Genomic DNA, 27,712 nt, shown 5'->3' with positions numbered 1-27,712 from the left:
AGCAGCCTGAGACCTGGTCCTGAGACCTGGTCTTGGTCCACAGCAGAGGGGCTTTTCCCTGCTGCAGGTGGGCAAGAGGCTTTTGATCAGGGAAGTGAAGAGTGGCTGGAGGCACTTTCCGTTTCATAGGAACTCGATCACAGACCGTAGGTGAGCACGTGGCCCATGCAGTATATGTAGTCGTGTACGTAACACTGCTGAGACTGTACAGCTTGAGGTGCCCGGGGGAGGAAGGGCAGCCCTTTGGGTCCCCTAGTGTGCTGGCTGTACCTCTGCCCTGAGCTGTGCTTACGTCCGTGGTCAGCCCAGACGTGCTTTTAAGTCATTCTCCGTTGCTTTATGTTTTTTTAAAGCAACAACCGGATCTACCTCTTGCTCTGACTAAAGACAAATTCCTGGGGCAGCGTGGCCTTCGAATTCCAGACTGGTCACCGCACATCGTCTGGGAGGTGGAGGCAGCAAAGCTAAATGTTTCTTAGAGGGTTGGCCTAGTGTGGGGGCAGCAGCCAGACAGTGACCACCCCCACGCTGCGGACTTTGCACAGTGTCCACCACCGCCCCTCGTTTCCTGGGCCGGAAGATGCGCTTCCCACCACCAGGTGGCACGGGAACAAGCAGCTGCGCTCTCGGGGGACTGTCCTTGCAGGTGTGGCCGGGCAACCCAGCCCGGTCCCGGGGGACGTGGGCTGGTTTTGAGCCCCTGAGGCAGCTCTTAGGTGCTTGTGTTCAGCCTGGGGCTTAGTCCCTGCTACGGAGTCAGGTCCAGGGCTGCTGGCACCAGGTTGGTGCTGGGAAGGTCTTCTGTAGCCCACCAAGTTTGGCTGGATGCATTGAAGACTTTTCTAGGGAAAAAAGTGAATCAATCTCTGAAATTTAAGCCAATAGACTTTTTCCCTCATACTGCGCCAACTGTGGACCTGCCGTTGTCCAGCCAGCGCTTAGAGTCTGTAGAAACGGGGACTTCTGAACGGAAACATGAGTGAGCCATGAGTGGTCCCCAGCGCTCTGCCCCCGGGCCTATAAAATGTGTCAACCCTTCTCTGACTGCTGACCCACAAAGCTGCAGAAGAATAAGCCATATTCCTTCACCACGTGGCAGTGTAATGGATAAAACACAATTTTTAAACCGTGGTAAGAGGTTTGTGTTTTATTTTAACTTAAGAAGATAATCTGGAGTAAATGGACATCACTAACACAATCCTGCTGTAAAACCGTAACCATCTGACTGTAAATTCTGAGTCCCTGGAGGAAGATCACGGACAGTTCAGAACTCTTCCCTGTGTTCTGCTTTATCAAAGTAAATATGACCCAGGGCGCCCCTCTTGGCAGATACAGAATAAATTATTCCCGGGCCAGGGCGGAGAGCGAGGCGGCTGCCATCCCGGACGTGCCTCTCCGGAGCTGGTCTCCAGGACAGGACATGCGCGAGCGTGAAGCGGGCCGTGGCGGGGTTGGGGGGGTGGGGGTGGGACGCAGCCGGTATGTGGTCACGCCCTGTGTTCGTGTATAACGTAGTGAATGTGTGTCGTACATGTGCTCTCATGGGAAGCCGCGCAGGCAGCGCCCTGCTTCCCAGACGGTCTCTGAGGTGGACGGAGCCCCGAGCGGCCTCCCGCCGCCCTCAGCACGGCGACTCCACGTAGTCGTTGTCCAGCCCGCGGCGGAAGCGTGCGGTCAGGGAGCGGCTGATGACGATGACGCGGGGGGCCATGCAGTCCTCCCTCCTGTGCAGGACGTTCCAGATGAGCATGGCCGCGGCCAGGGTGGCCAGCAGGCAGGCCCCGATGTTCAGGTAGCAAGACCAGGACAGGCTGGTGTACGGGCCGATTCTGTAGAACGTCACCAGCCCGATGACCAGAACAAAACCTGCGGATGAAGGACAGGGTGAGACAGGGAGCGGAGGAGGCTGCGGGTCCAGCCGTGGGGCCACTCCCACTTCTCCTCCCACCCAACCCTGTCCTCCTGGGTCTGAGAGCCCAGCTCCACTTGGTGCTGGTGCCTTGGGGTCGAGCTGAATTTTATGGGACTTTTGGGTCTGGTGGCTGTTGGGGGGGGCGTCTGCTCAATCCTGACCCCGGATGGTCATAGGGGCTCACGTGCTTCCTGTGACCTGGCAGGTGTCAGGCCAATTCCTTGGCCGCCCTCCCCATGGAGGTGACGCTGACACCCACTTCCTCACCCCGAACAGTCCAGCGGTAACTCCGTGGAAGGTCCGCTCTGGCTTATAAACGCCTAATTCATTCAAAGTGAAAGCAAACACAGATATTTTCTAAGTCTTACCTTGAAACAACTCAGATTTGTATTTAACTTAGTTTGAATTCCTGTTTTTAAGAGTTTTCTTATTCTTAGTGTTTGCTTCCAGAGGAAATATTTTCTTTCAAAACCTGAGATGGCGGAGGGCCTGCACATTCGGGGTGGGGGGAGTGGGGGGAGTGGGGGGGGGGCCGGACTGTGGCTGAATAGACTCGGCTGGTTCTAGAATGTCCCCCTCACCCACCCGGTCCCCTGCGGGTCTCCCTCCGTCCCTTCCTCTCTCCAGGTGACACGGGGGGTCCAGGACTGTGCACAGCGTCCTGTGTGGACTCAGTTAAGGCGGCCATGTCCCCTCTCGGTCAGCTGTTAATACCGTCACATCATCACTTCCATAGTTGTATCTTTAAGGAGCTCCAAAGACTTGATTTTATTAGTTCTTACAATAGGAAAACCAGGATTTCTCACCCAAGATCTGTCAGCTAGGCTAACAGGGCACTGATGTTTGAAAGAGTTCAGGTCTGAATCTGGGCTGGAAGCCCTGATGGCTGGGACGAGGCAGAGGGCTCGCTCCCCTCGCCCCATCCTGCCCCGTCCTTCTGAGTCTTGTTGAAAGAAGGCACAACAAGCTCCCTGGCTGGCAAAAAATGCCCAAAGACGTAGTGAAAACAAGGGAACACATAAAGTACTTTCATTTGCATTACACAAAACACAGGTCCTAATTCCTTCCCTCACGCAAAACTCGGTGGCACAAAATCGTGGGCAGAGGATATACTCCTAGCTGGGAGAGAGGAATGCCAGAAGTTTCTTTTTGCCAGTGTGCATGACAAACAGAATCAGTTATTTTTAACAGAAAGGAAGTATCGAGAAGCTTTCCATGTATAAAAAGCTCCACAAAGTACCATAGAGGATTAGCACAGGGATTAGTCACCGTCACCATTGTTTAGGACACAACCGGGGCAGTTAAGTGTTTAATTCATACTTTCTGGAAGGCGCAGAAATGCTTCCAGAATGCCTGTGTTTCTAGAAAACTCCAGCCTCTGCCCCAGCACTAAGTCATGACACAGCTATTAGAATCGTCAGCGGGCATCACTGCTGCCCTTTGCTCCGGGGCCACGCCAGGTCGTACATGATCTGGTTTCCTGAGGAAAGCCAGGAGGCCACAGGGAGTGGGGGACCAGCATGAACAGACGTGCAGATGTCACAGTGCAGGGCAGGTGGAGGGGCTGCAGCAGGCAGTTCAGCCTGGCCAGAGCCCAGGGCAGGAGACAAGACAAGTCCAGGAGGGGCTGGGAGTCCTGTCTGGACCACGCTGGGCCCCCGAGGGCCTTTGTCCTCCTCGGGCATGTTGGGTTCCAAGAAACGGACTCACCCTGGTCGCCACAGCAGAGGGCAGGGCTCCCTGGGCAACCTAGCCAAGGAGTTTGATGATCTCAGGGGAGTGGGGTCGGAGGAGCAACAGGCCACATGGACCAGCCTCCTGGCCTCAGCACAGATCTGCAGCGTCGTCCATCAGAAGGGAACGGGTGAAGGAACTGGGCCTCTGCACAGCCTCCAGGGCCATCGGCTGTCTGACATGGGGTTGGTTTGCGTCACTGAGAACAGAAGACCTTGAATTTACTGCAAGGCCGTCCAGTGGAGACTTGGCAATTGTGAGACCCCGACCTGGACAGGGCCTGACTGAGGAAAGCACGGGGCACGCCAGCAGGGCACACGCGTGGCCCTGGGACCTGCGACCCACTCCCAGGACTGTGCCCGAGTGAGACCCTGCTTGTCACAGGTCACAGGAAACATGACTGGGACCCCACATCAGAGCATCTGAAATGCGCGTCCTCAGAGACGAGGTGCTGGGCCACGGGCCGCGGGGCGGACACGGCTGCTCTGTGCTCGGTTCAGACAGGCCCGGCCAACGGGCGGCCACCACTGACCGGGGCCGGAGGCAGCACATATGGGCTTCTCGGTGTCACTTGTGTGTCTCCTGAGTCCTTTGTACATAAGGTTCATAGTAAGACAGTTAGAATATTCTAGAAGTGCAACTAACTTTACAGTCTTCTATTAACAAGCACTTCCTAAAGCGTGTCACGACTCTGGCCACGTGCCTCTCGTTGCCACGTTCCCACGGCTGCACTGGTCGCCCTGTGGAGGCTGTAGAGGACACGCTTTAGCGTCTCCCGGCCCTCAAGACACGCCTGGCCTTGAGTCTGCTCACGCTGCGCGCTGGTCCCCCTACCTTTCCTGGCGCCGCCATCCTGAGCTCCATCTGCCTGGTGGGAGGGCGCCTCCCGTCCTCCTGTCCTGGCCCCTGAGTGCTCAGTTGGGCAGTCACCCACCCATTGATCCAGGTCCCCCCGTTTAGGATGAGGGCTGTGGGGGTGGGGGTGGGGGAGGCGCTGCGCCCTCCAGGCGGGGAACACCCACCCACTTGCCAGCGTCAGGGCTACTTATGGTTCTTAAGATCACATCGTCCGTTTTTTTTGGAAACAGGGCAGGCTGTTGCTTTGTTGCCGTCCTACTCAGCTTATTAACTTCCTCCGTATGTTTAGCTGTACGGCCTACAATGGAGAAGACTGTTTCTTATGTCACAAGATGAAAGAAGTGTGAATTCACATGTGAACAGACAGCCGGGCACAGCCGGGCACAGCCACCCACGTCTGCAAGCACAGCGGGAAGAGTGGTGGGGGTGACAGGCCGGGGGAGCGCGGAGCCTCTTGGAGGGACTTTTTACAGAGTGAAATGAACAGGCCACGTCCCCCCTGTCTCGTGCTTTGTCTTGAAAACGATTTCTCTAGCATCCAGCAGTGAGCGGTGTGGACGGGTTTCAAGCATCGAGGTGCTCCTTCTCCAGCCAGCGTTGCTCAGAGGCTGCACCTTCTTGCTGGTTGGTTTTTTTCCCAAGAGAAGTAGGAAGGAGAAGTCTAGTTCTATACCGCAGTGTAAAAAAAGGTTAACAAAATTTACATCGATGTGACTTTACTCTGTGTCAAGACCAGTGTTGGCTTTTGCTTTATCTTAATTCAACTTGGAACACGTACAGTCAGAGAAGGGATATGCTTCCCTAACATCAAAAAAAAATACATTTGTTCCTGAAGCAGGAAAATACAAAGAACTGACTGGAACAGTGGGCCCAGGTGCTGGGCCGTGGGTGGATGTCACAGTGGGGCTGGCTCAGGGACACGTGGACTCTGCCCTGGGCCAGTGGGGGCGGTGTGGCCTGAGCAGATGCATGGGACGCGGGGACCAAGCATGCGCCACGCGGCAATGGCAGAAAGCCACAGAGATGCGGAGAGGCAGCGGCTGCCTGCGCTGGCCGTGTGGGTACATCCTCCTGAAATCAAACTGGCCTTTTACTTTGATAAGGTTCTCTCGCCACAGCCAGCCTGAAGTGCGGTTTCTCCATTCTCCTGACGTTCAGGTCCCCATTCTCGTGAATTTTTCAGTGACATCGCTGTTTGTACAGAAACGAATCTAAGGGGAGAGTTTTTAGCAAATGCACGGACTTCTGCACGTGGAGTCAATTCCGTCCTCATGAACTTGTGTTTCCAAAGCAAATAGCCCCTTTCTGTGAGCCGGCGGCTGTGGCGCTGTGGTTCACAGCGCCCTCTCCTCTCTTCCTTCCTGCTGGCTTCCCAGGGCTCCACCGGTGGTCACAGGCCTTCCTCTGCAGTGGCCATCAAGCACACGCAGGGCCCACAGGTGGGAAGAGCATGTGGCTGAGCCCTGAGCCCTCAAGTAGCACACCTGCCTCAGCATCCACGGGGCAGCGCTGGCCAAGGCCCCGGAGCGTGTACAGGGCACTCGAGGCTCAGCTGTGAGCAGCAGAAGGTGGGGACAAGTGCCTCCCCCTTAGGGAGAGAGTCTAGGAAAGGAGAAGGCGACACTCTCCCCAGGGTGCGGGGCCAGGACTGGGCTTGGGAAGTGGGCTCAGAAGACAGGAAAGCGAAGCGTCTGGCCCAAGCCAAGTGCTGCTTTATAGTAAAGCACAGAAAGTGGTACGTTCCTATGAGCAGGTTTGCGAGAACAGCATGATCCCCACCAGCTCACGAGTAGCTAAGACAGACACCGTGCATCACCCCGACTGACCTTTCGGATGGTAAAGTCAGCTTTCTCACGGCGCGGAGTAAGCGGCCCTTAGGGTGTAAGTTTTTCATCATAAGAAAAAGTCTTAGGATTTCCAGAAGTGGAGAGGGGAAGCCTGCAGACGTGAAGCCCACAAGGTCCACGAAATGCCGCTCTTGAAATCATCCTCCTGGGTCTGAGGAGGGGTGGGCCAGGCTGGGGCTGGCGGACAGCTGCTGCGACCCCAGCGAACACAGTGCTTTCACGGGGTGTTCAGCTTATGGGTGGGGGTGGAATAAGGGACTGAAAGGAGTTTTTTCAACTTTAAGGTAAATTAAAATTACACTTGGAAAATTCTGCAAAGAAATTGCAAACTATTGCGTGCGGTGGCCTGAGTTCAATAGAGCAAACCCGGTGAAACGGCTGGTAGTCACATTGTTGCCCTGCAAGAGCAGCGTTTCCTGGGTTCTCCCTGGTGTCTGGGACTGGGTCCTTTGGAGCCACAGCCCTGAGCAGCAGGGGCTGTCCTTTCACAGACCCAGGCTGGGCATCATGCAAGCGTGGTGGAAACGGCCAGAAACGGCCGTGGGATGAATGGGCGAGCGGCTGGCCTCCTGTCTCCTCCCGCTGGGGTGTTGCTCTCCGGCTGGTCCCGGCCTCCCGGGGAATCCGTGTGCTTCCCCCTTTCACGAGCACCTCTCTCCCCCCGCCCACCCTCTGGCCCCAGCACTGGGGACTCAAGGTTCCCTTGCATAACAGGTACCAGCAGGCATTTCCCCCTCCTGGGACAGGATATCCTGGCGCCCTTCAGTCTCTCCCTGACTGTTTAAAACAGACCAGAGCACAGGAAAAAACCTAACTCTAAAATTAGCAGTGTGATAGAAGAAAGGCGCAGAGCTGTGTTCTGTACTGTTTGTCAATGAAACAAGTCTAAACAGGGCCAAATGCATTTCCTTTTTGGGCACAGCAGACCCACTGTGGGTAACCGTCGGACACCATGGGGAGAGGGGGGCCTGCGGAGGCAGAGGGACCATCTGAAGTGCCGCAGGTGCTGCTTGGGGCTTCTGGCTTTTTCCTTGGGCCTCTGCCTGTCTGACGGTTTTTGGACAGAGCCTGGTCCAACCTTTCCAGAGGCTGTGGTGGCCTGGAAATACTCAGGAAAGCAGCATGTGCCCCCAGCCCCCACTTGGCCAGGACAGCCCCTGAACCCCAGACCTTCGGCAGTGCCCCCCAACCCCCACCGATTGATGCAAGACAGTTTGATTTTAGTTAATGGGGGTTCCCCCGTTTCCATTTTTTTGGTGTGTTATTTGGAAACAACAATATTTTGTTCTGAAACAAGAGTTTACAGGAAGTAAGATGTCAGTTTTGACACCAAACCCACAATATTTTTTCTAATAATTCTAAATAAGTGTCTCAAAGAAGTTTCTTAAGAAATGCAATGACAGATTTGATCATCCTGCTAGGAGAAGTTACTTTCAGAATCAAGAGCTGTTACTTTTATTCCTTTAATGCCACTAAAATATCTGTTTCTAATCCAGCTTTTCCAATCACATTGCAAAATCTTCCACTTCCTTCTTGAAGGGATGGAATTTCAGATGATCCCATGTGAGAGAGGTGGGTGGTTTCAGTGAGGCGGGGAAACTGCTTGATTTACAGCCCTAAGGTCAGCAGAGGGCAGGTGGGTGATTTTCCTACATGTGTGGCATTGGAATGTCCGTGTTTTTCCTCACAGTCCTAGAGGAGGGAGGAGGTGGAGGTCCGAGGTCCCGCTTCATGTACCTGGTTAACTCTCAGAATTGCCCCGGGCAGGGTGGGCATTACCCCATTTTGCAGTTGGGTGAACTGAGGTGTGGCTTTGCCCCGTTCACATGGCTGGTAAGCCATAGGGCCGGACACAGTTCTGTTCTCCTGACATCAAAGCCTGCGCTCTTTCCTAGGCCCTGGCGACGCCCTCTGGCCTGCCCGGCCACAGGGAAGTGACTGGCCTTCTGTGAACAGGGCCTGTTTCCGAGTCCCACCCGGCACTTTCCAGCACAAGTGCTGCCAGCCTGTCAGCTGCATTCTGGAAATTGCGTTTCTCCAGGACGATGAGGGCCGGGATCCATTATTCCCCAAGTGATTCACTCGTACTTCCTGCCGTTCCTCCCGCCGCATGTGTTGGAACTGCACCCTCATGGTTGGGACACTGCCTTCTCCACTGAGCTGGAGAGGCAGGCGGTGGGCTGGTAACGTCCTGGCCCTTCCTCTGTCCCATCAGCCACCCGTCTGACCTTCCCCACAGGCAGTAGGAAACCTGAGCTCCCAGGTTCCTGTGATCATTAAACCTGGGCCAGTGAGACAGGCAGAGGGAGAGGGGAAACCAGCACAGACGCCCCTATGCTCCCTGGGGTGCCAGGTGGACACTTTGGGGCTTCCGTGGCCGTTGTGCAGAGCCTCCTGGAACAGTCCCATTCGTCATCCACGGCGCTGCCACACTCGCCCTGTGAGGACTACAGTGTGCCCAGGCCCTGCCCCATTTCACCCTGCAGTCGCCCCCAGAGGCCAAGGTGGCTTCTGGATTGTTCGCTGATGGCCAAGGCCTCGCTGCTCTCCCCCACACTGCCCCCATCACGCTCGTCTGGCCCTGGTGTTGCATGTGCGTCCCTGTGTGCTTGGCGGGGTCCTCCACGCTTTGTCTGTGCTTCTTACAGGAGGGCCCTGCACACCCCAGCCGAGCCCCAGGAAGCTGCATTTATAACCGAGCGTGCAGGTCGCCAGCTGGGAACCATGTGTGCCCAGAACTCCCCGTCTGCTAACCGTTAGCCAGGAAGGCCATGGAGGCAGGCGAGGGGCCAGAAGGGCGCCTCCCTCTGCCCATGTGCCCAAGTGCCTGCAGCAGGCTGCTGCACCCTCATGGGAGGAGCGTGAACCCAGGCCGCCTGCCACACAGGCTGCAGAGGGGCAAAGAAAACACCAGATGCCGACGACTTTGGAAAGCAAAGCAGGTCACCGTGAGCCTCAGCACCTTGTCTTAGATGAGAAGGGCCAGGAGGCCTTGAGCAAACAGACACAAACCCATCTGGTTGCACCTCAGCGTTCCGCCCCTGTGTGTATTTCTGTTTTGCTGCTGCCCACAGTGACGGGTGGGGTGGGAGCGTGACCCACAGGGGTCGCCATGACTTTAGAAGCCACAGCCAACCTGCCAGCCCTGACAAGAGCTGGGGATGCGGCTGCTCAGCCTGGCGGGGGCCCGGGCGAGGATACTTACTTGCCAGCTGGAACGCAGCGGCCATGGCCTCCTCCCAGCACTGGGAATCGGGCGACATCAGGGGCAGGCCCGTCAGCCCCAGGACGAAGGTGAGCTGGCCCGCGGCAAGTGCCGCCGTGGCCACCAGGTTGCAGGCTCGCATCATGTCGAACTGCACTGTGAGGGGCCGGAGGGAGAGAAGCAGGCGGTCAGCACGGGCGAGGTCGCTCAAGACCGGGCTGCCTGCCCCTCCCGGGACTCCTCCCTCCGTCTCACCGAGTCTCACCACTCCCTTCCCAGCCCCCACCTGCCCCTGGTCTCTGAGCGAGGCATTTGGAGGCTGTGCACACAGGGCAGAGGGAGGATGGGGCAGCCTGATGCTTGGACTGCAAAGGTGGGGGCCGTGGAGGTGTCATCGAGAGGCCATCAGGGGAGTCAACTTTCCCACCCATGTGCTGGAGGGCAAAGCCATCCGCCGTGAAGTCAGGCCCCTTCCCCGTGGTCCTTCCATGCTGTAAAAGTGGCCCCCGCCCCCAGGCTTCAGGTGCAGCGCTGTCTGATTCATGCTCTGCGGGCAGGCGGCATTCACATTTAGCGCTTGTGGAGTCCAGAGTCTCGTGGGGGCGTTGTGCTGCTTCCTGCCACGGAGGGTCAGCTCCTCCTGCCCAGGGGTCTCGACCTGCTTCCCCCTGGCCTCCCTCCTGCTGTCTGGAGCTTGAGGGGTCTCACCCTTCCCAGATCCCAGGCCTGGCTCTGGACTGTGGTGCAGGGGCCCCGGGCTGCTGCGAAGTCAGAGCAGCCCTGAGGGTGGAGGGGCAGAGGGCTTCTGGGAGGAGAGCCTGGCACCGAGGGCCAAGGAGCATTCCCAGGCAGACAGATGGACGGACGGCGCCTCTGCCAGGGCTTGACGCTGCCCATGACACTCTCGCCCGCTCCTTGCGCGGCCGCACACGCTCCGTGGGCCTCACTGCCGGGTGACCGAGCGCTCATGTTCTGGGTTCTGTAGTCTTCAAAGTTACCACAAAACATAGCTGCAGTCGCTGGGAACCCTGACCCCTTAAAACTCAGGGAGACGAGGAGCCAGGGGTGGGCGGTGCAGCCTGGTGAGCGCAGGGCTTCTGGCAGTGGTGTGGCAGCAGCTCTGGAGCAACTCGGAGAAAGGACAGAGGCTGGGCCGGAGAACAGAGCGGGCTCCCCGCACACGGGCTCAGACCCCTCCTCTCCCCCAAGGCTGGGGCGGCAGGGCTGCTAGCGCTTGTGATTTGCAGAAACCTTCCTGGCTGCTCACGAGGTCTTCTCGGGTCCCCATGACCACACGTGGGAGCAGGAGGACACGTGGCTCCTCTGTCAGCACGGGGGCTCCGGTTGCTCGGGCCACAGACTCTGGAACACCAGCTGGCTTCCCGTGGAGGCTGCTGTTCATCACACTCTTCCTGCCTTTTTCACGCTGTTTTCTTTGCAACAATTTTTACCCTTCAAACGCCCGTACAGAAGGTCCTGCTACTCTAAGAGGTCATAGAGTTTGGAAGTGGAGGTGGCCTCAGAGACGAGGGCTGTTAAAACGTGATGGGTGTTCACAACACAGGGCGGAACCGGGATCCACTCTGGGCCCAGGAATGTCCTTCCGGTTCCGGGGCCCAGCCTTGCAGGTGAGGAAAGACGTGCACCAACGGGCTGGCCATGCCGGGAGTGTCTGCGCTGCAGTGTGTTGGTGCTGGCACCACGAGGCCCTGCCCTCCCGGTGGCCCCGGCGGCTCTGAGCGCTCAGCCCCATGCCACACACCCTGGCAGCAATCCACCCTCCAAGCAGTCGAGCTGGGCCGCTGCCTAGTACCCAGGTGCCTGAGGCTGTAAAGGCTGAGGCGGCAGACTCTCCCCTTGGCCATGCCCCTTTTCCCAGCCACCCAGAGGGGACCAGTCCTCACTAGCACCCACCAAGCCTGGACATTTGACGGGTCCTCACACTTGCTGTGTGCGCGGCCTGGGCAGCAGCACTGGGTTTTGAGAAGCCATGAGAACGTGGCCGTGAGTGTCTGCCGGCTGGGCAGTCGTTGTGCCCCTTCCCACCCCAGTGCCCTGTGAGGCTGCCTCCCAGGAGACAGAGAGCAGCGGTCACCACAGGAGATTTAATTACGTGTTTGTTCATGTCCCCCCTGGCTTCAGGGAAAGGACACAGGTGCCCGACAAAATGCATAAAACTTGGAGAGATGAAAAGTGGCAGAGAGAACGGGGGCCAGAAAGCAAGACTGACTCCCGACCTGGGCTGTGAGGTACCCCCAGACCCCCACCTGATGAGTAACAAAAGTCACGGCCGCCGCACACGCCCAGTGAGCCAGTGTGGGGGAAGGGCCCTGTCCTCGAGGACGGGACCTGGTGTGACGTGGGGCCAGCTGGAGGGCCTGCCCCAGGGTCGTCCCCTGACCCAGCATGCTCGGGACACCCTCACTACAGCTTGTTACGTTGGGGGACGGTGGTGTTGGCCCGATGCGCCAAGTGGCTGTGGCTCGGCTCTGCGGGCTCTGCCAGGACTTGGGCACAGAGCTGGCAGGAGCGTGGCTGCTGTCCCCGAGAGCTGCCCTGGCCACCTGCATCATGTCTGGAATCTCTAGGGTGAAGCAACACGAGTCTCGCCCCCTCGGTACCCCCACACGGGGCTCGGGATGGACAGACGGAGGTGATGCTGTGGTCGAGGCCGTCCACTCCTCCTCCCTGTCCCTAGCCCGGCTGGAGGCTGGACCATCGGGGGCAAAGCCTGGGCTGGGGTTTTGCATGAGAGCTGATGAGACCGGGAGCTGGTTTGATTGAAGGGGGCAGCCCAGAAACCCAGCCAGAAGCCCCCAGCTCCGGAACCCCCAGGGCAGCAGTGCTCGGTCCCCGGGAGCTGGTGAGACATCTGCCAGCCCCTCTCCCTGGTCTCAGCCTCATTCACGAGAAGCTCCAAATACATTTCCCTTGTTCTGGGAAAACCTCTGATGCTCAGGGCATCATTAAAGGTCCTGCCACAGATGACGTGTTATGGCAGGAGGATGTTTTAAAAGTTGTTCAGGGGGCTTATCAGGTGGTCAGGGAGGGACAGCAAACAAGGGCAGGTGAGCGGGGCGCTCGGGACAGGCGGCAGGGTGGCTGTGCGGTCTGGAGGCAGAGAGCGTCCCGGCCCGTGTCTTCCTGGCGTGACCTGACCCGACCTGGCTCAGCAAGGGGGCGGGGGGACGGATGCCCGGAGGGGGCACCTGTGGGGCATTGGAGGCCTTGAGCCCAGGGCAGGGGCTGGGCTGACGTGGGACCTCCCCCCGGGGTGGAGGGTTGCTCTGTTGCGGAGGGGGGGGCGTGCACAGTGCACTTGTGGGGTGGGAGAGGCGTGGCCTGCGCGGAGCCCATGCTAGAGCCCCGGTCACTGGCTTTCACTGCTCCTCAGGACAGACCCAGAGCCCAGAGGGACCAGTCTGACCGGCAGGTCACAGTGACCCAAGTTCAGCTGACCTACCCAGCCCCCCCCAGGCCCCCAGGCCCCTGGTCTGAGAGCTCACAGAAGCTCATTGATTCATTCAGGCTCTTCGCCCTTTTTAAGGGAGGTTGTGGCTCTCTGCTTGCAAAGGCGGGGGCGGGCTGGCAAGCCAGCCACTCCCGATGGAAGACACCCCCAGGCTGTGCTGCGTGGGGGTCCACGTGCAAAGACGGGGTCGCGTCCCCTCGGGGACCTGAGCGGAGCCACATGCCTCCTGCAGCCTCAGTCTCTTTGCCTGTGAAGTGGAGGCAACATCCCCCCACTCCCATTCCCTCGTGGGTCAGGGTTCTGAGGGCCGTCATGCCTGAGTTGAGTGAGGCGTGCCCTCTGGAGCAGCCAGCAGAGGCCTGGCTGGAGCCACGTTTTCCTGAGGACAAGTGTCGTATTCAGAACAGGTGATGAGGTCTACGTGTTAGACTCTTGTCTGCAGTTTTAAAGGGTCGTCACTGGGGAGACCTTTGCCCATCGGCTGCTGTTGCCGTGTGTCTACACGTTAGGTGACAAGCGTTTTCATATTTATGAACCTTCCGTCCCGTACACTCAAACCCTACCCCGCTTTCAAAGTCAAGTTCCCACCTTTCAGAGCTGTAATGGATCCTGTGCCGGACGTGACCAACCAGACAGGACCACTGGGCAGAGGGAGCCAGTCCCCTGCTCACAGGAGTCGGCTCTTCTCTGCCGTCTGAAGGCCATCAGTCTCCCACTCTCTCCTGGGCATCCCACCTACAGCCAGTCCCTGGAGGGTCTCCCTCTGTGCTGCCCACTGCCTTAACAACCCTGACAACTGTGGAATGAAGTCCAAACCCAGCCGCATGTTTTTAAGCTTCTTGTTTATTTTACTCATTAACAGTCTTTATTTTCCACCAGGAAAAATGTATTTTCCTTGCTTTGGTTAATGTATCCGTACTGTAGCTATGCATGACGGCAGAGAAAAAGCCCCCTCCCGCACAGGAAGAATTCTGTCCCAAAGGGGCCGGGGCAGGGTGGGCTTGGAGCTTGGGGCTCGCTTGTGTCCCCAAGAGCCAAGGTCGCCCCTGTGAGCAGAGCACCCATCACCCGTCAGCAGATGTGCCCGCATCCACAGCCGCTTTAAAGGAGGAAGGAAAATAAGCAGACTTACGTTTGACGGTGCCTCGCGACTCCTGGAAGCCTGCCGCCTCGGAGCCCCAGCCCAGGGCCTCGCAGTCCCGCACGTCCGCCTGCCCGGGCCTGGCCCCTGGGCTCGGCCCTCCCCTGGCCCTGTCCAGCCAGCAGGACCGCCACAGCCCCACGCTCCGCCTGCGCCCATCCTCCAGCGTCTGGTACACCCAGTTGGGGGTGAAGGCCGCTGCGTTGTTGAGAATGAGAGAGACGAGGGCCACCAGCACGGCCGTGGCCACCACTTTCTGGACAGTCATCGCGGACTGCAGTGCCGTCCCCTTGTCGTGGAGAAAGTCCCAGTCCCAGTCGGTCAGCTGCTGTCACCAGGGGTGGCTAGAGGACATCACCGCTCATGCTTGGAGGCGTCAGGAAGGCCCATGCGACAGGTGCGGGGGCGCCCGCCTCGCGGCCCTCCTTACCCTCCTTCCTGCACCTGGAGCAGGGCCAGGCCTGAGCTGAAGCCTTCGGAGCTGCCCATCCCGGGGAGGAAGCAGGGGCACCAGCGAGAGTCCAGAGTCGTGAGCGCGCCGTCTTCCTGGGAGGAGGAGGAGGCGAAGAGAACAGAAATCACTGGAGAGGCAGGCAGCAACGCGGGGTGCCTGGGCCTCACTCTCAGGACCAGTGCGGAGCGGGGCTCTGAGCAGGGCCGCTGGGAGCAGTGCAAGTTAGCCACTGGGGCCTCCGCTGCCTGAGCCCCTGCCCGGTGCCTCCGCCACCGAACAGCTGGTCCTGGAAAGCAAAAGGGTTGCTGCAGGGATGCGCGTGCGTGTGTGAGTGAGTGTGTGTGTGCCTCGCGCCTGCGTTTTCCCCCTGTCTCTCAGCAGAGAGGAAATGGTTGTTTTTGAGGCTGTTTTTGGTGAGCTGGAGGGCGTAGCCAACTGCAACAAATAGCAGCCAGACACTAACAGGATGTGTTTCCTGATAGGAAAAGCAGGGGGGCCTTCTTCTGGAGGCCTGCTCCGGGACCCTCCCCCGCCCTACCCACCTTCCCTGGAAGTGGAGGCCAGGGATGCCGGCCTGGCAGGCCCACAGGCCCCGCTGTCTGTCTCGACCTGGTGGCTCGGGGCGGGCAGGGCACTGGTGACCAGTCGCCCACCTTGGGGACTGGGTGTCCCCCAGCCATCGGTCACTCCCCCAGCACATGGGTGCCATGCACCCATAGGTGCACAGCAGAGAAGGGCCAGTGTGGTGGGGAGGCCCCCTGGACTCCTCCACCTCCCAGCTGAGACCCTCACCCATGCTTGGAGACCTACCAGAGCAGGCCGTCGTCCTTGAGGTTCAAGAGGCTGGGTTCTGGACGAGCCGTGCACCCGGCAAGACCTGAGGGCCTGGGCCCTGTCTGCTGCTGACGGGGTGCGTGGGCAGTAAGGGCCCAGGTCCTGCACTGGGTGCCCTGCCCTGTGTCGCATAAGCCGTCAGGCTGAGGGGCGCTCAGAGAGCTTGTCATCTGCTCTGCTCAGATCCTCTGGGCTGCGACTCATTCAGCCGGGCCTGTGCTAAAACCAAACTGGTCGGCCCTGGAAGTCCCCGCCCCAAGTTTACATTCCTAAAAGGCAGGGGGTCTTTGGAGAATCAAGGTTCTCAAGAAACATCTGTCCATCAGTTCCCGGAGGAATTTTATGTCCTTTGGATTTTTCCCACCAGAGCTTGTAGCAAACCTGTCAGCTGAGTTCTTGCCACTTTCCCTCTTCCCTCGGCTGTGCTGGAAGCAGGGCTGCCCCCCTGCTCCCCTGCTCTCACTCCAGCCACCCTGTGGGTGGGGAGGCACCTGGGGGTCTGTCAGCTCAGAAGACCCTGTGGGAGGGCAGCCCCTCTGAGGACTAGGACTGGGGCTCCTGTGCACACAGTGCGGTAGATGGCCTCGAAAAGGAAGTTTTCCTCAAAGTTTCCATTAAAAGAGCATCAATTTCCCTCCTTACTCATTAGAATCGCTTATCCTGAGCCAGTCTTTAAGTGGCTAATATCCGCTGAAAAGCAAGCAGGGGGTTTCAGGAACCGTAGCCCCTGCTTTGCTTGTCCTGGGAACAGCCCTTGGGCCAGCGCCATCCAGCTCTCTCCCGGGCTGGGCGGGGAGCAGGCCGGGCCACCTGCTGGGGCTCCGATCGGACCAGCCCCCAGCCTCGGGCTCGGGTGGAGTGGACAGCTGGGCTGGAGAGGGGGAGGGTGGCCGGCCTGGGAGCAGACCTTGAGTCAGGATGACCAAGTCCTTCAAGGACCCCGTCATCCATCGTGTGCCACCCCAGGGGCCCTTCCTGTTCTCCGCGGTCCAGGTCTTTGGCCCCGTCAAGGCCTCCCCTGCTCCTTCATGCGGACAAGCAGCAGTGTCATCTTAGAGCAGAGACACACGGGAGGTTTGGACACAGCGTGTGTGCCATTTGGTGGGATGTGAAGCTGGGAGTGGTCAACCACTGCTCCGCCCCACCAGGGTCTCCACAGAGCAGCCCAAGAGGAGGGGCCTCTGGCTCGCTCTGGGAGCTTCTCAGAGGACAAGACTTTCCTAAGAGTCGGGCCGCTCGGAGCCCATCTGCCCCTCACTTGACAGGGTGCAGACGCTACCGGACAGCAGGAAGCGCTCACGGCTCTGGTGGGGACTAGGCGGGTGTCCACATGGACTTTCGATTGGATGCACAGACCCCAGGACTCACATGGGGTAAAGCTGCCCGTGGAGAGGCTGTCGGGAGTGGCTGGCACCCTGCTTCCGCGCTGATCGCCCAGGGGCTCCTTGAGAACGGACGGGTGGAGTCCGCAGTGACTCACGCATCCTGAGGGCCACCAGCCGCTCGCATCCCAGAAGTTACTTACTGGTCTGTTCTCCTCAGGGCTCTGGGGTCATCAGGGGACGGAGCCCCAGGAGGAGGGGCCCCAGAGCATCCTCCCTCCTGCCAGCGTCTTTTCTCAGGGAGGCCATCCTGGGTCTGAGGTTGTCCTGGGACCTGCTAGGGGGCGGGCAGGAGCCCCCATCAGCATTGGAGGGAGGGAGATGCTAGAAACCTCCAAACAAGGAAGGAAGACCCCGGCCCGAGCCTGTGCCAGGGGTGTCAGAAGGCAGCTCTGCAGGCCCGTCCCCGGGACCCCCGCCTCCATTCAGCACACGGCAGGGCCCACCTGGGTGTCATGCTTGTCCTCGTGGGAGTTGGGGGACCCCACTCCCCGCCTGACCCAGGGGCTCTGTGTGAGGGTGGAGGGAGCACTAGGAGTTCAGCCTGGGACAGAGGTGCCGGGTGCGGGGTGGGGAGAAGCAAGTGTTCACTGAGGGGCACGGTGGGGCCTGGCAGCCTGCACAAGACATTCTCCAGGGTCTTCACGGGACCCCTTGCGGCCGAGGGAGGGAGCCTGCGCAAGGAGCAGGCACCAGGGCCAGCCGTGAGAGGTACACCAGCCCCTGCACCCCCGGGACACGGGTGTCTCCCCCGTTTTCTTCCCGGGAGAGTATGTGGGCCCCAGTTTGCCACATTGCTCTGTGGGTGAAGCTGTTGGGCTCGCACGCGGCCCCCTTCTCAGAGACCATGTGTCCAGCCGGGTCCCCGTGCTGCCGGGCACGGGTCTTGCTGGGGCCCGAGTCGTGAGAGCGGCAGCTCATTGGAGCCACGTGTCCTCCGCTGCAGCAAGGCTGTCTGGGAGAACATGGCGCGCATGTGCGTGAAGACCCAGCGGCTGGATGTCGCCAAGGTGTGCCTGGGGCACATGGGCCATGCGCGCGGAGCCCGAGCGCTGCGGGAGGCTGAGCAGGAGCCAGAGCCAGAGGCCAGGGTGGCTGTGTTGGCCATACAGCTGGGCATGCTGGTGAGTGGGCACCACCCCGATGGGCAGGCCAGCCTCCCACGCACAGTGTGTGCTTGTCCAGGCCCTTGGGTTGCAGGGAACAGAAACCCCCTCAAACAAGCTGAGGCCAAAATGGGGGTGGGGGGGAGGGAGCCCCCTGCAGAGCCCCCGAGGCCACCCCGCTCCACGCCGGTCCTCTCCCTGCCTCCTGCGTGTTCGCGGAGCTCACGGCCCCTTGTACCCCTGTGGCCCAGAGAGGCCGATGGAAGTCGCGGGAGATGCAGGCCGAGTGGCCGGGCACTGTCGGTGGGGGAGAGAGTCGGGAGCAGACACCTATGGGTCTGATGGGGTCTGGGTGGAGCTCAGACCCCCTGGCTGATGGGCAGGCCTGCCCTCTCCAGTGTCATCTTGACCATCCCCGCCCATGCCCCAAAGTGTCCATTCCACCCAGGGTGTGTTGTAGTCTCAGTCGTGGGTGGGTTGACGGCCTGGCCGCCCTGCCACCCACCACGGTGGATCCCTGGTGACTTTCGGCTGCCGTTGGGGTCATTGTTGGTGCCGACAGGCAAACTTCCTTCCCTCAGGAGGACGCGGAGCATCTGTACAAGAAATGTGGGCGCTACGATCTCCTCAATAGGCTCCTGCAGGCCTCGGGCCAGTGGCAGAGGGCCATTGAGGTGGCTGAGCGACACGACCGCGTGCACCTGCGCACCACCTACTACAACTACGCCCGGCACCTGGAGGCCAGCGGGGACTGCAGCCTGGCCCTCAGCTAGTGAGCACGGGCGGGCAGCCAGGACCTCTTGTCTCTGCTGCCCCAGTGAGGGGGCCTCAGAGGTTCTCAGAGGAAGATCCGGGCCAGCACCATCTCGGTGGGAGGCCTTCGGGGGGGGGGGCCTGAGCTCTGTGCTTTAGGAGGAACTGCCAGGCCTTGGGTCTCTAGGCCGCAGTGCTGGTCGGGCCTGTGCCCCCCGGACAGTGCTAGTGGTGGAGCCCTTAGTCGGGTGCACAGGCCATAGAGCTGCAAGCTGAACCAGGGAGCGAGTGGCGCTTTCTCTTCTCCCACAGCTACGAGAAATCAGACACACACCGCTTCGAGGTGCCGCGGATGCTGGCGGAGGACCTGCAGGCCCTGGAGCTGTACATCAACAAGATGAAGGACAAGTGAGTGGCCGGGCCTGGGAGGTCTTCCCCCCAGAGCCTCACACGTCAGCTGGTCCTCAGGGCACCGGGCGGGGGCCTCCCCCGGGGACCTCACTCGGGCTCGTCCACCCAGCGTTCATGTCTCCTGGCTGCTGGTGTGGGACCCAGGGCTCACTTCCGGCGGGAGAGGAGCCTGAGGGAGCGCATGCGGCTCCTCGCAGGACCCTGTGGAGGTGGTGGGCCCAGTACCTGGAGAGCCAGGCCGAGATGGACGCTGCGCTTCGCTACTATGAGCTGGCGCACGACTACTTCTCCCTGGTCCGCGTTTACTGCTTCCAGGGCAACATCCAGAAGGTAGGAGCCCCGGAGGGAGGCAGGCTGCTTGGCAGAGCGGGCTGCTTGGCAGAGCAGGCTGCACGCAAAGCCCCTGTCCCTGGTGTCTCTAGGCCGCAGAGATAGCCAGCGAGACCGGGAACTGGGCGGCCTCCTACCACCTGGCCCGCCAGTACGAGAGCCAGGATGAGGTGCGGCAGGCCGTGCACTTCTACACGCGCGCCCAGGCCTTCAACAATGCCATCCGCCTTTGCAAGGTGAGCGCCCAGCCCCTGCCAGTGCCGCCGGGTGGGGGAGGCTGCTTCCCACCTTCTGTTGAGAGAGTTTCAAACAGAAGGTTAGAGACTCATGTCCTGAGTGTCATACCCCTACCCAGGCAGATGTCTACCTCTCACGCCTCACTCTGCCCAAGTGCGCTCGGGGATGCTCCCCGCTATCCAGGCTCCTGAGCAGCAGGGAGGCTGTTCACGCCTCGTACTCAGCAGACCTACCTAGGAAGCTGTCGGACGCTCTGCATCCATAAAAGTGTTCCAGCCCAGGGTCCCACTTCAGGAAAAGTCGAAAAGGCGGAGAGCCCTCATGTCAGGTAGTTCCCCAACGTTCTGTGCTCCCACAGGAGCACGGCCTGGATGACCAGCTTATGAACTTGGCCCTGCTGAGCTCCCCCAAGGACATGATCGAGGCCGCACGCTACTACGAGGAGAAGGGCGAGCAGATGGACCAGGCGGTCATGCTGTACCACAAGGTGAGGCCACCCGCCCCAGACCCCGGGCACAGCGGGGCTCCCAGACGGTGCTGCTCAGAGCTCCCCCACTGTCCACAGGCTGGCCACTTCTCCAAGGCCCTGGAGCTGGCCTTCGCCACACAGCAGTTTGTGGCCCTGCAGCTCGTGGCAGAGGACCTGGACGAGAAGTCAGACCCCGCCCTCCTGGCCCGCTGCTCCGACTTCTTCCTGGAGCACAGTCAGTACGAGAAAGCGGTGGAGCTGCTGCTGGCCGCCAAGAAGGTACGGGCCCTGCGGGCGGGCGGCCACCCTCACCAACCACGCTCACCAGGAAGGCCAGGCCGGCCTGTGCGGGACTCGCCGCCTGTTTCCAGTCATAGCCAAGGAGTCCACTTTCTTCTGTGTGTGTGTTGTAAAGAGCACATAACGTGAAAGTTACCATCTTAGGGGTTTCTGAGTGTACAGCTCAGTGGTGTTAAGCACATTCACGTGTTCATGCAGCTGATCTCCAAGACCCTACTGGTCTCGCAGAACTCAAACTCTTCTGGCCCCTGGCACGCGCCCTCCGCCTTTCTGTCTCTCTGAGTGTGAGTCTAGGGACGCGTGTCAGTGGAGTCGCTTGTCTTTGCGACTGGCTTCTCGCCCGAGCATAGTGTCCCCCAGGCCGTCCACGCTGCAGCGCGTGTTGGAAGGTCCCTGCTGTTTGAGACTGAACCGTATTCCTCTGCACGGACAGACCACACCTGGCTTGTCCAGCATCCACAGGTGGACGTTCGGGTTGCTTTTTTTTTTGGCCACACCAGCATGGCTTGTGGGATCTAGTTCCCCAACCAGGGATGGAACCTGGGCCCTCGGCAGTGAGAGCACAGAGTCCTAACCGCCAGGGAATTCTCTCTACCTTTTGACTGTTGTGAATAAGTGTGAATGTGCGAACATCTCTTCAAGACCCTGCTTTCAGTTCTTTGGGGAATTTATCCAGAGAGGCAAGTGCTGGGTCACATGGTAACTCTGCTCTAACATTCTGTGGAACCGCCGTACTGTTTCCACGGCGGCTGAACCGTTTGATGCTCCCACCAGCAGAGCACCAGGGTCCCAGTTTCTGCACATCCTCCCCAACACTCCCTGTCTTCTAGTTTCTGATAGTAGCTGTCTTAATGGTTATGTGCACTAACCTTCCTTAAGGAGAAAAATTCCCCTTGATGGAAACTGAATGGAGATGTAGAAAATGGTTAGTCGCCCAGAATCAGCCTGTCCTAATTGGAAGATCTTTTTTCCTGCAGCCAGAATCACGCGTGCAGTGTGGTCTCTCATTATGAGTGATAGGAGAATTCCTGAGCAAGTGAAAAGGCACACACACCACGTACTTGGTTAGAGAGACCTACTGACTGGCCTCCCTAAGGCCGCTTCAGACTGACTCTGACCCCAGAAAAAATACCACAGGGCTTCCTCTAGTTAGATAAGTGGATTCTGTAGTTTTACAGTGAAAACCAGATAAGCCAGAAGAGCTGAGAAAAATCTGAAAAGAAGAGTATAGCAAGAGGTGATTAAACCTCCCAGATCATAAACTATATCAGTGCTAGAAAAATTGGGGTTTGGTGCGTGATCGGGCCTATAGATCAGTAGGAAATACTAGAAAATCCAGAAATAGAGCCACATACAGGTGCACATTTACATGTGGTGAAGGAGCATCTCACAACAGTGGGGATGAGCCCTTTGGTGAATGGGATTGACACAGCCAGGTGGCCACTTGGGAAAAGTGAAGTTAAGTCCTTCTCACCTGCTGCGTCTGAGGAAACTGCAGGCAGGTAAGAGATCTAAGTGCATAGGGAGGCGGCCCAGTGCCACCAGAAGCCACATGTGTCTCGTATGACCTTGAAGGAGGGAAGACATTTTCTAAATACAACTCAAAACCCAACAGCCATAGTGGGAAAGACTGATCAATTTGACCAAATACAAATTTGAAAATAGCACATGGAAAACAGCATAAACAAAGCAAAGATGAATAATAAAATGGGAAAAAATATATTCTACCTATATCCCAAAAGGCCAATCTTCTTAATATGTATAGAGTTTCTATAAACCAATAAGAAATCTACCAGCAACTCAAGAGGAAGGACAAAGAATATGGTCAGTTTGTTTTAAAAAGGAAATCTGGATGGTTCCTGAATGTCCGATACACAGCCTCACTCATCGTCAGGGGAATACAGATCAGACGCGAGGAGATGCCATTGTTTGTGAATTAGGCTAGTAAAGTGAAAAGGCTAGAAAACCCGCCAGGTTGTAGTGGGAAACAGTTGTGCTCAGGCTGCGGGTAGGAACACGGCAGCGGCGCCTGCCACAGATGACAAGCACATCTTCCTTGGTCCAGCGCTTCCTATCGTCAGAAGTCATGCTAACAACACACTTATACACGCGTAAGTGGCATAGGCACAAGGGCCGCCGCACCTGCAGGACTGCCCCTCCGAGTCTGGGCAGGATGCCCTGCAGGTTGCCGGCACAGCCGTCAGCAGGGGAAATCATCTCCAAGACATAGTTCTCTTTCTTCCCAAGACACATTCTTTTTTTAAATCCACAATGGGCTGTTTTAGGTTTTTTTTTAAATTTATTTAATTTATTTTTGGCTGCATTGAGTCTTCGTTGTTGCGCACGGGGTTTCTCTAGTTGGGCGAGCAGGGGCTACTCTTCGTTGCGGTGCACAGGCTTCTCATTGCAGTGTCTTCTTGTTGCGGAGCATGGGCCTAGGCACGCGGGCTTCAGTAGTTGTGGCTCGCGGGCTCTAGAGCGCTCGGGCTTCAGTAGTTGCAGCGCGTGGGCTCAGTAGTTGTGGTGCATGGGCTTAGTTGCTCCACGGCGTGTGGGATCTTCCCGGACCAGGGCTCGATCCCATGTCCCCTACATTGGCAGGCAGATTCTTAACCACTGCACCACCAAGAAAGCCCCCCAAGACACATTCTTAAGTGAAGAATATACAATTTTTCTTGAATTTTTAAGGAAAGTTAATTAAACTCCTTACTTTGAAAACTTGAAAAGAATTATAGAAGAAAATTAGTTTCTGGTCTCTTTTTCCTCCCACAATGAATATAACATTCTTTTGGGCTGCACGTTTCCTTGGTTGCCTCTACAGTATCAATAGCAAGAGAAGGTCACGTGCCCCCACCTGGCCGCACTGTTCCCCCCCACCCCATCCCAGGTGGCGGGGAGGTGTGGCTCTCCCCCAGGCCACAGGTGACTGCCCCTTGGTTTCTGTGGCCCTTCCCAGTATCACGAAGCCCTGCAGCTCTGCCTGGAGCAGAACTTGACCATCACTGAGGAGATGGCCGAAAAGATGACGGTGTCCAAGGGCTGCAAGGAGCTGTCTGAAGAGTCCCGGCGTGAGCTGCTGGAGCAGATTGCCAGCTGCTGCATGCGCCAGGGCAACTACCACCTGGCCACCAAGAAGTACACACAGGCAGGGGACAGGCTGAAGGTGAGTGCGGCCCGGCACGTGGGTGCCCCGTGGGATGAGCTTCCGGGCAGGGCTCCGAGGGCGCCTGCCAAGACCTTGCAGCCCAGAGCTCGCTTGTCCTGAAGACACACCTGCAGCGTCGGGCGGGAGCTCTGTCCACCTTGCCGGGAAGGGGCCAGCCCGGCTCTTTCTCTGTCCAGGCCATGAGAGCACTGCTCAAGTCTGGGGACACTGAGAAAATTGTGTTCTTTGCGGGCGTCTCGAGGCAAAAGGAGATCTACATCATGGCAGCCAACTACCTGCAGTCCCTGGACTGGCAGAAGGACCCGGAGATCATGAAGAGCATCATCAGCTTCTACACCAAGGGCCGGGCCCTGGACCTCCTGGCCGGCTTCTACAATGCCTGTGCCCAGGTACCGACCCCCCACTTCCAGGGGCCCCGGGTGGGTGGGGGACCCATGGGTCCTGACGCCTCCTCGTGCAGGTAGAGATCGATGAGTACCAGAACTACGACAAGGCCCACGGGGCGCTGACTGAGGCCTACAAGTGCCTGTCCAAGGCCAAGGCCAGGATCCCACTGGACCAGGAGGCCAGGCTGGCGCAGCTGCAGAGCAAAATGGCACTGATGAAGCGCTTCATGCAGGCCCGCAGGTGCGTCAGCCGTGGGGCAGCACGGCACTTCCAGTGGACGTTCTTCTAAGGAACACCTTGGACAGCTGGACGGGAAGGGCAGGGTGTGCCGTTGCTCTATGCACGTCGGGGCTCCTCTGGTTCCCGCGGAACCGGGCCGACTCTTGGGAGGTTGTTCCAGAAACAGCCGAGACCTTTGAGGGAGGAAAGTGGTGGTCGGGGGAGGCAGGTTGGTGTCAGGAGAGGCTGTGTCTGAGGGGAGCCCGGGGCCTGCTCAGGTGCATGCAGGGGTCCGGCAGGTGGTTCTGGGGAGGGGGCCCGTGGGGTGGAGGCTCGGGCAGCACGCCGCCTGTTTTAGGACAGGCCATAAATCCAAATGTGTCCGGGACCTCAGTTTTTACTTATTGGCAGCTCGTCCAGTGCTTCCAAGACCCTCGTGTGGGCAGCAGGGCTCAGCTTCTGCCTAAACCAATGAAAGCACTTTGCTTATCTGAGCAGAGGCTTTCCAAAGACTTCCAAAAACATTTTGAATACTGTTTATGGAGTGGGGCTCTTTGAAGGGTGCTCCCCCACTCGGATGTGTAGGTTCAGGAACGTCAGGGCTGCAGGAGGAAGGGGGCTCAGCCACAGGGCAGGGTGCTTGGACAGAGGGAGGGGAATGCGGGGGCCAGAGGGCTGGCCTGTGGGGGACTCACAGGACCTCCTGGTCCCACCCCCGCCTGCACGCACCGCACCAGGCACTGCGGAGACCCTGGGCGTCACTGTGCTGGCCTTTGCCTGGGCTGCCCTCCCTGACTGCTTCCCCACAGTGACTCACCCCCTCCATGCCCTCGCCCCTCTGCCCCAGGTCACGCTCCAGGCTGCTCCCTGGGCGGGACTGGCATTGACAGGCCGTGCCCTCCAGAGTCTAGTGCAGCACCAGTACCAGCCCTGCGAGCGGTCAGTACGTTTTGTTAAAACAAATTAGTGAATTTATGAATTGACTCAATAAAGAATTAATTTAGTTCACGGGAATTACCTTCTCAAAAGCTGCATCCTCCAGGCCGAGAGCCTGCCCTAACCCCTGACGTGCAGCCGTGCCCTGGGTTGGGGCTCAGAATGTCCGTGCTCCCAGCAGGACATACACCGAGGACCCCAAGGAGTCGGTCAGGCAGTGCAAGCTGCTCCTGGAGGAGCCAGACCTGGACAGCACCGTCCGCGTCGGGGACGTATACGGCTTCCTGGTAGAGCGCCACGTGCAGATGGAGGACCTGCAGACGGTGAGGCCGCACCTGGGGCTGATGGGGTTGCGGGGTGATGGGGGTATCCCGGCTGCAGAGCCCCCTGTGGAGCTCGCAGTGGGGGAGGCACCTCCCCACGTTTCGATTTTCTTTTTGATTTTTCAGCCTTTCTTATTTTGAAATAATTTCAAACTGAGAAATTACAAGAATAATAGAACCCAGCCCTTTACCAGATTCACATTTTTTTAACGTTTTGCCACATTTATGTATTCATTATATGTTTTAAATTTTCTATTTTATACATAAAATGGGTATTTTCTGAGCCATTTGACAGGCACAGACATCCTTTCCTGCCCCTTCACTCCTCAGTTTGCTAATAACACTTGGGGTGCCCACCTCCTGGAGTTGAGACAGTGTATGTAAGATGGGTGTCACTTCCTTAAATGTAGGATAGAATGTGTAAGTGAACCCGCTGGTCCTGGAGCTTTCTTTGTGGAAGGGTTTTGATAATTCAGTTTAACAGAGCAGTTCTCAAACATTTTGGTCTTGGGACCCCTTTAAGCTGGGGAAGTTATTGAGGACCCTAAGAGCTTTTATTTATGTGGGTTATATCTACCAATATTTACTGTATTAGAAAATAAACTAATAAATTTGTAAAATATTTGTTAATTTACTTAAAAATAAAATAAACCCACTACATGGTAACATAGGTAACATTTTCATTTAAAATAACAGTATTTTTCAAAACAAGGACATCTAGTGAGAAAAGTAACTTTGTTTTACATTGTTGCAAATCTCTTTAATGTCTGACATAATACAGGACAGCCAGACTCTCCGTGTCTGCTTCTGCATTCAATGTGGTAAAATAAGTTGTTTTCACTGAAATATGAAATCTGTGATGAAAACGCAGCTTCACCCCAATGTGTAGGTGAGAAGGGGAGGACCTTGTAGCAGCCCTGTCAAGTATTCGCGGGTCTTAGACACCACACCACACTCCACAAGTGGTGTTTCCTAAGTTAGTTGCAATGAGCAATCTGAAACCATGTCAGCGTGCTTTTTGTACTTGTTACCTTAAAACCCGTTGGTCTATCTTGCATCTTTTACACATACGTGATTTTGTAACATTATGGTGGTCGTTTGGAAAATACCGGTTCACTGGGTTGTGCAAATGTCAAAACATTTCATTACACACATCAACGAAATCCTGTTGGCTAACATCACCAGCGATCTCATCAGGAAAGTCCAAGTGTTGGGTGGACATGCAGCTGGTGGTGGCTGCGATGTAGGTGGGTGTGTGGTGGTGTCTCACTGTGGCTGTAACGCACCCTGTCCGCGTGGCTGGCGGCGAGCCCCTGCTCAGGTCCCCTCCTGCGAGTGCTCACACCGTTCCCCTCGCTTCACTGCGTGTTTGTCTTCTTATTGTTGAGTGTGGCCTGGACGTTGTCTGCATCAGATGTGTGAGCTGCCGTGTTTTCTCCCCGTCTGTAGGGAGTTCCCTTTCATTCCTTGCCCTCCCCCTCCTTCTGGACTCCAGCCACTTGTATATATTGGCCCCTGGCTCAACTGATTCTCCTTTTCCCAGAATTTTTCCTGTTTTCATTTGGGGCGGTTGCTTTGCTGTTGCTGCAAGTTGACTGTCTTCCTTCTGCAGAGTCCGCTCTGCTGTTCCTCCGTCCGTAGTTTCACCTCCAGTGGGTCTGAACCGGCTCTCCTCCCTCCGTCTCCTGTGTCTCTTTACTCTGCTACTCTTTCCTCTGCCTTACTGAGCACGTGAAATATTTACTACTGTAAAGTCCTCGGCTCCCGTGTCAATTCCAGATGTCCCTATTGGTCGATTCTTCTCTTTGTTATGGTTCATATTTTCCTGCTTTGCAGGTCTGCAATTATTTATTGGATTCCAGACACTGTAAATGTTTTAGGTTGTCAAGTGATGGAGTCTGTGTGTGTGTTCTTTTCAATAGTGTTGTTTTCTTCTGGGATGAGGGTAAGTTACTTGGAAACAAATTTGATCCTTTTGTGACTGTATTTGGGAAATCTGTAATTATTTTTCCTTCAAATATTTTTTTTCTGCCTTATTCTCTCTTTCTGGGCCTCCAGTTAAGTGTTAGGCCTTTTCATATTAAGTGGATACACATTTGTAATTGATGTTCATTGTTATTGATCTTTTCTTCCTATTACTTGAATTAGGTAACATAACTATCTTCAAATATACTGACTCTTCTTTGGCTATCTTCAATCCGCTGTTAACCTGTCCAGCAAATTTTTCATTGTAGAT

The 27,712-nt window shown here is 57.5% G+C and overlaps 2 protein-coding genes across 5 annotated transcripts in view; one reads left to right on the top strand and one right to left on the bottom strand.

Moving 5' to 3' along the window:
* Positions 1–27,712, top strand: part of IFT140 (intraflagellar transport 140) — a 70,226-nt gene that overhangs the window by 38,576 nt on the left and 3,938 nt on the right. For all 4 annotated transcript variants that reach the window (XM_068525046.1, XM_068525048.1, XM_068525047.1 and 1 more), the window contains 11 exons: positions 17,786–17,963; positions 18,527–18,717; positions 19,011–19,106; positions 19,307–19,439; positions 19,532–19,675; positions 20,035–20,163; positions 20,242–20,424; positions 23,402–23,608; positions 23,788–24,000; positions 24,072–24,238; positions 25,335–25,476. In XM_068525046.1, coding sequence (XP_068381147.1) covers positions 17,786–17,963; positions 18,527–18,717; positions 19,011–19,106; positions 19,307–19,439; positions 19,532–19,675; positions 20,035–20,163; positions 20,242–20,424; positions 23,402–23,608; positions 23,788–24,000; positions 24,072–24,238; positions 25,335–25,476 — 1,783 coding nt within the window. The remainder of the gene's footprint in view (positions 1–17,785; positions 17,964–18,526; positions 18,718–19,010; positions 19,107–19,306; positions 19,440–19,531; positions 19,676–20,034; positions 20,164–20,241; positions 20,425–23,401; positions 23,609–23,787; positions 24,001–24,071; positions 24,239–25,334; positions 25,477–27,712) is intronic.
* On the bottom strand, positions 1,134–14,991 carry TMEM204 (transmembrane protein 204). Its single transcript, XM_068525064.1, has 3 exons — positions 14,161–14,991; positions 9,557–9,712; positions 1,134–1,866 (listed from the first exon to the last, which is right to left on the bottom strand). Exons 1-3 carry the CDS (start codon positions 14,435–14,437, stop codon positions 1,622–1,624), a joined length of 678 nt encoding a protein of 225 aa, XP_068381165.1. The 5' UTR covers positions 14,438–14,991; the 3' UTR covers positions 1,134–1,621.

Source organism: Eschrichtius robustus, chromosome 16, assembly GCF_028021215.1.
Source record: "Eschrichtius robustus isolate mEscRob2 chromosome 16, mEscRob2.pri, whole genome shotgun sequence".
Lineage (NCBI taxonomy): Eukaryota > Metazoa > Chordata > Mammalia > Artiodactyla > Eschrichtiidae > Eschrichtius > Eschrichtius robustus.
Note: the sequence above shows the minus strand (reverse complement) of the source record. Positions and strands in the feature narration are given on the sequence as shown.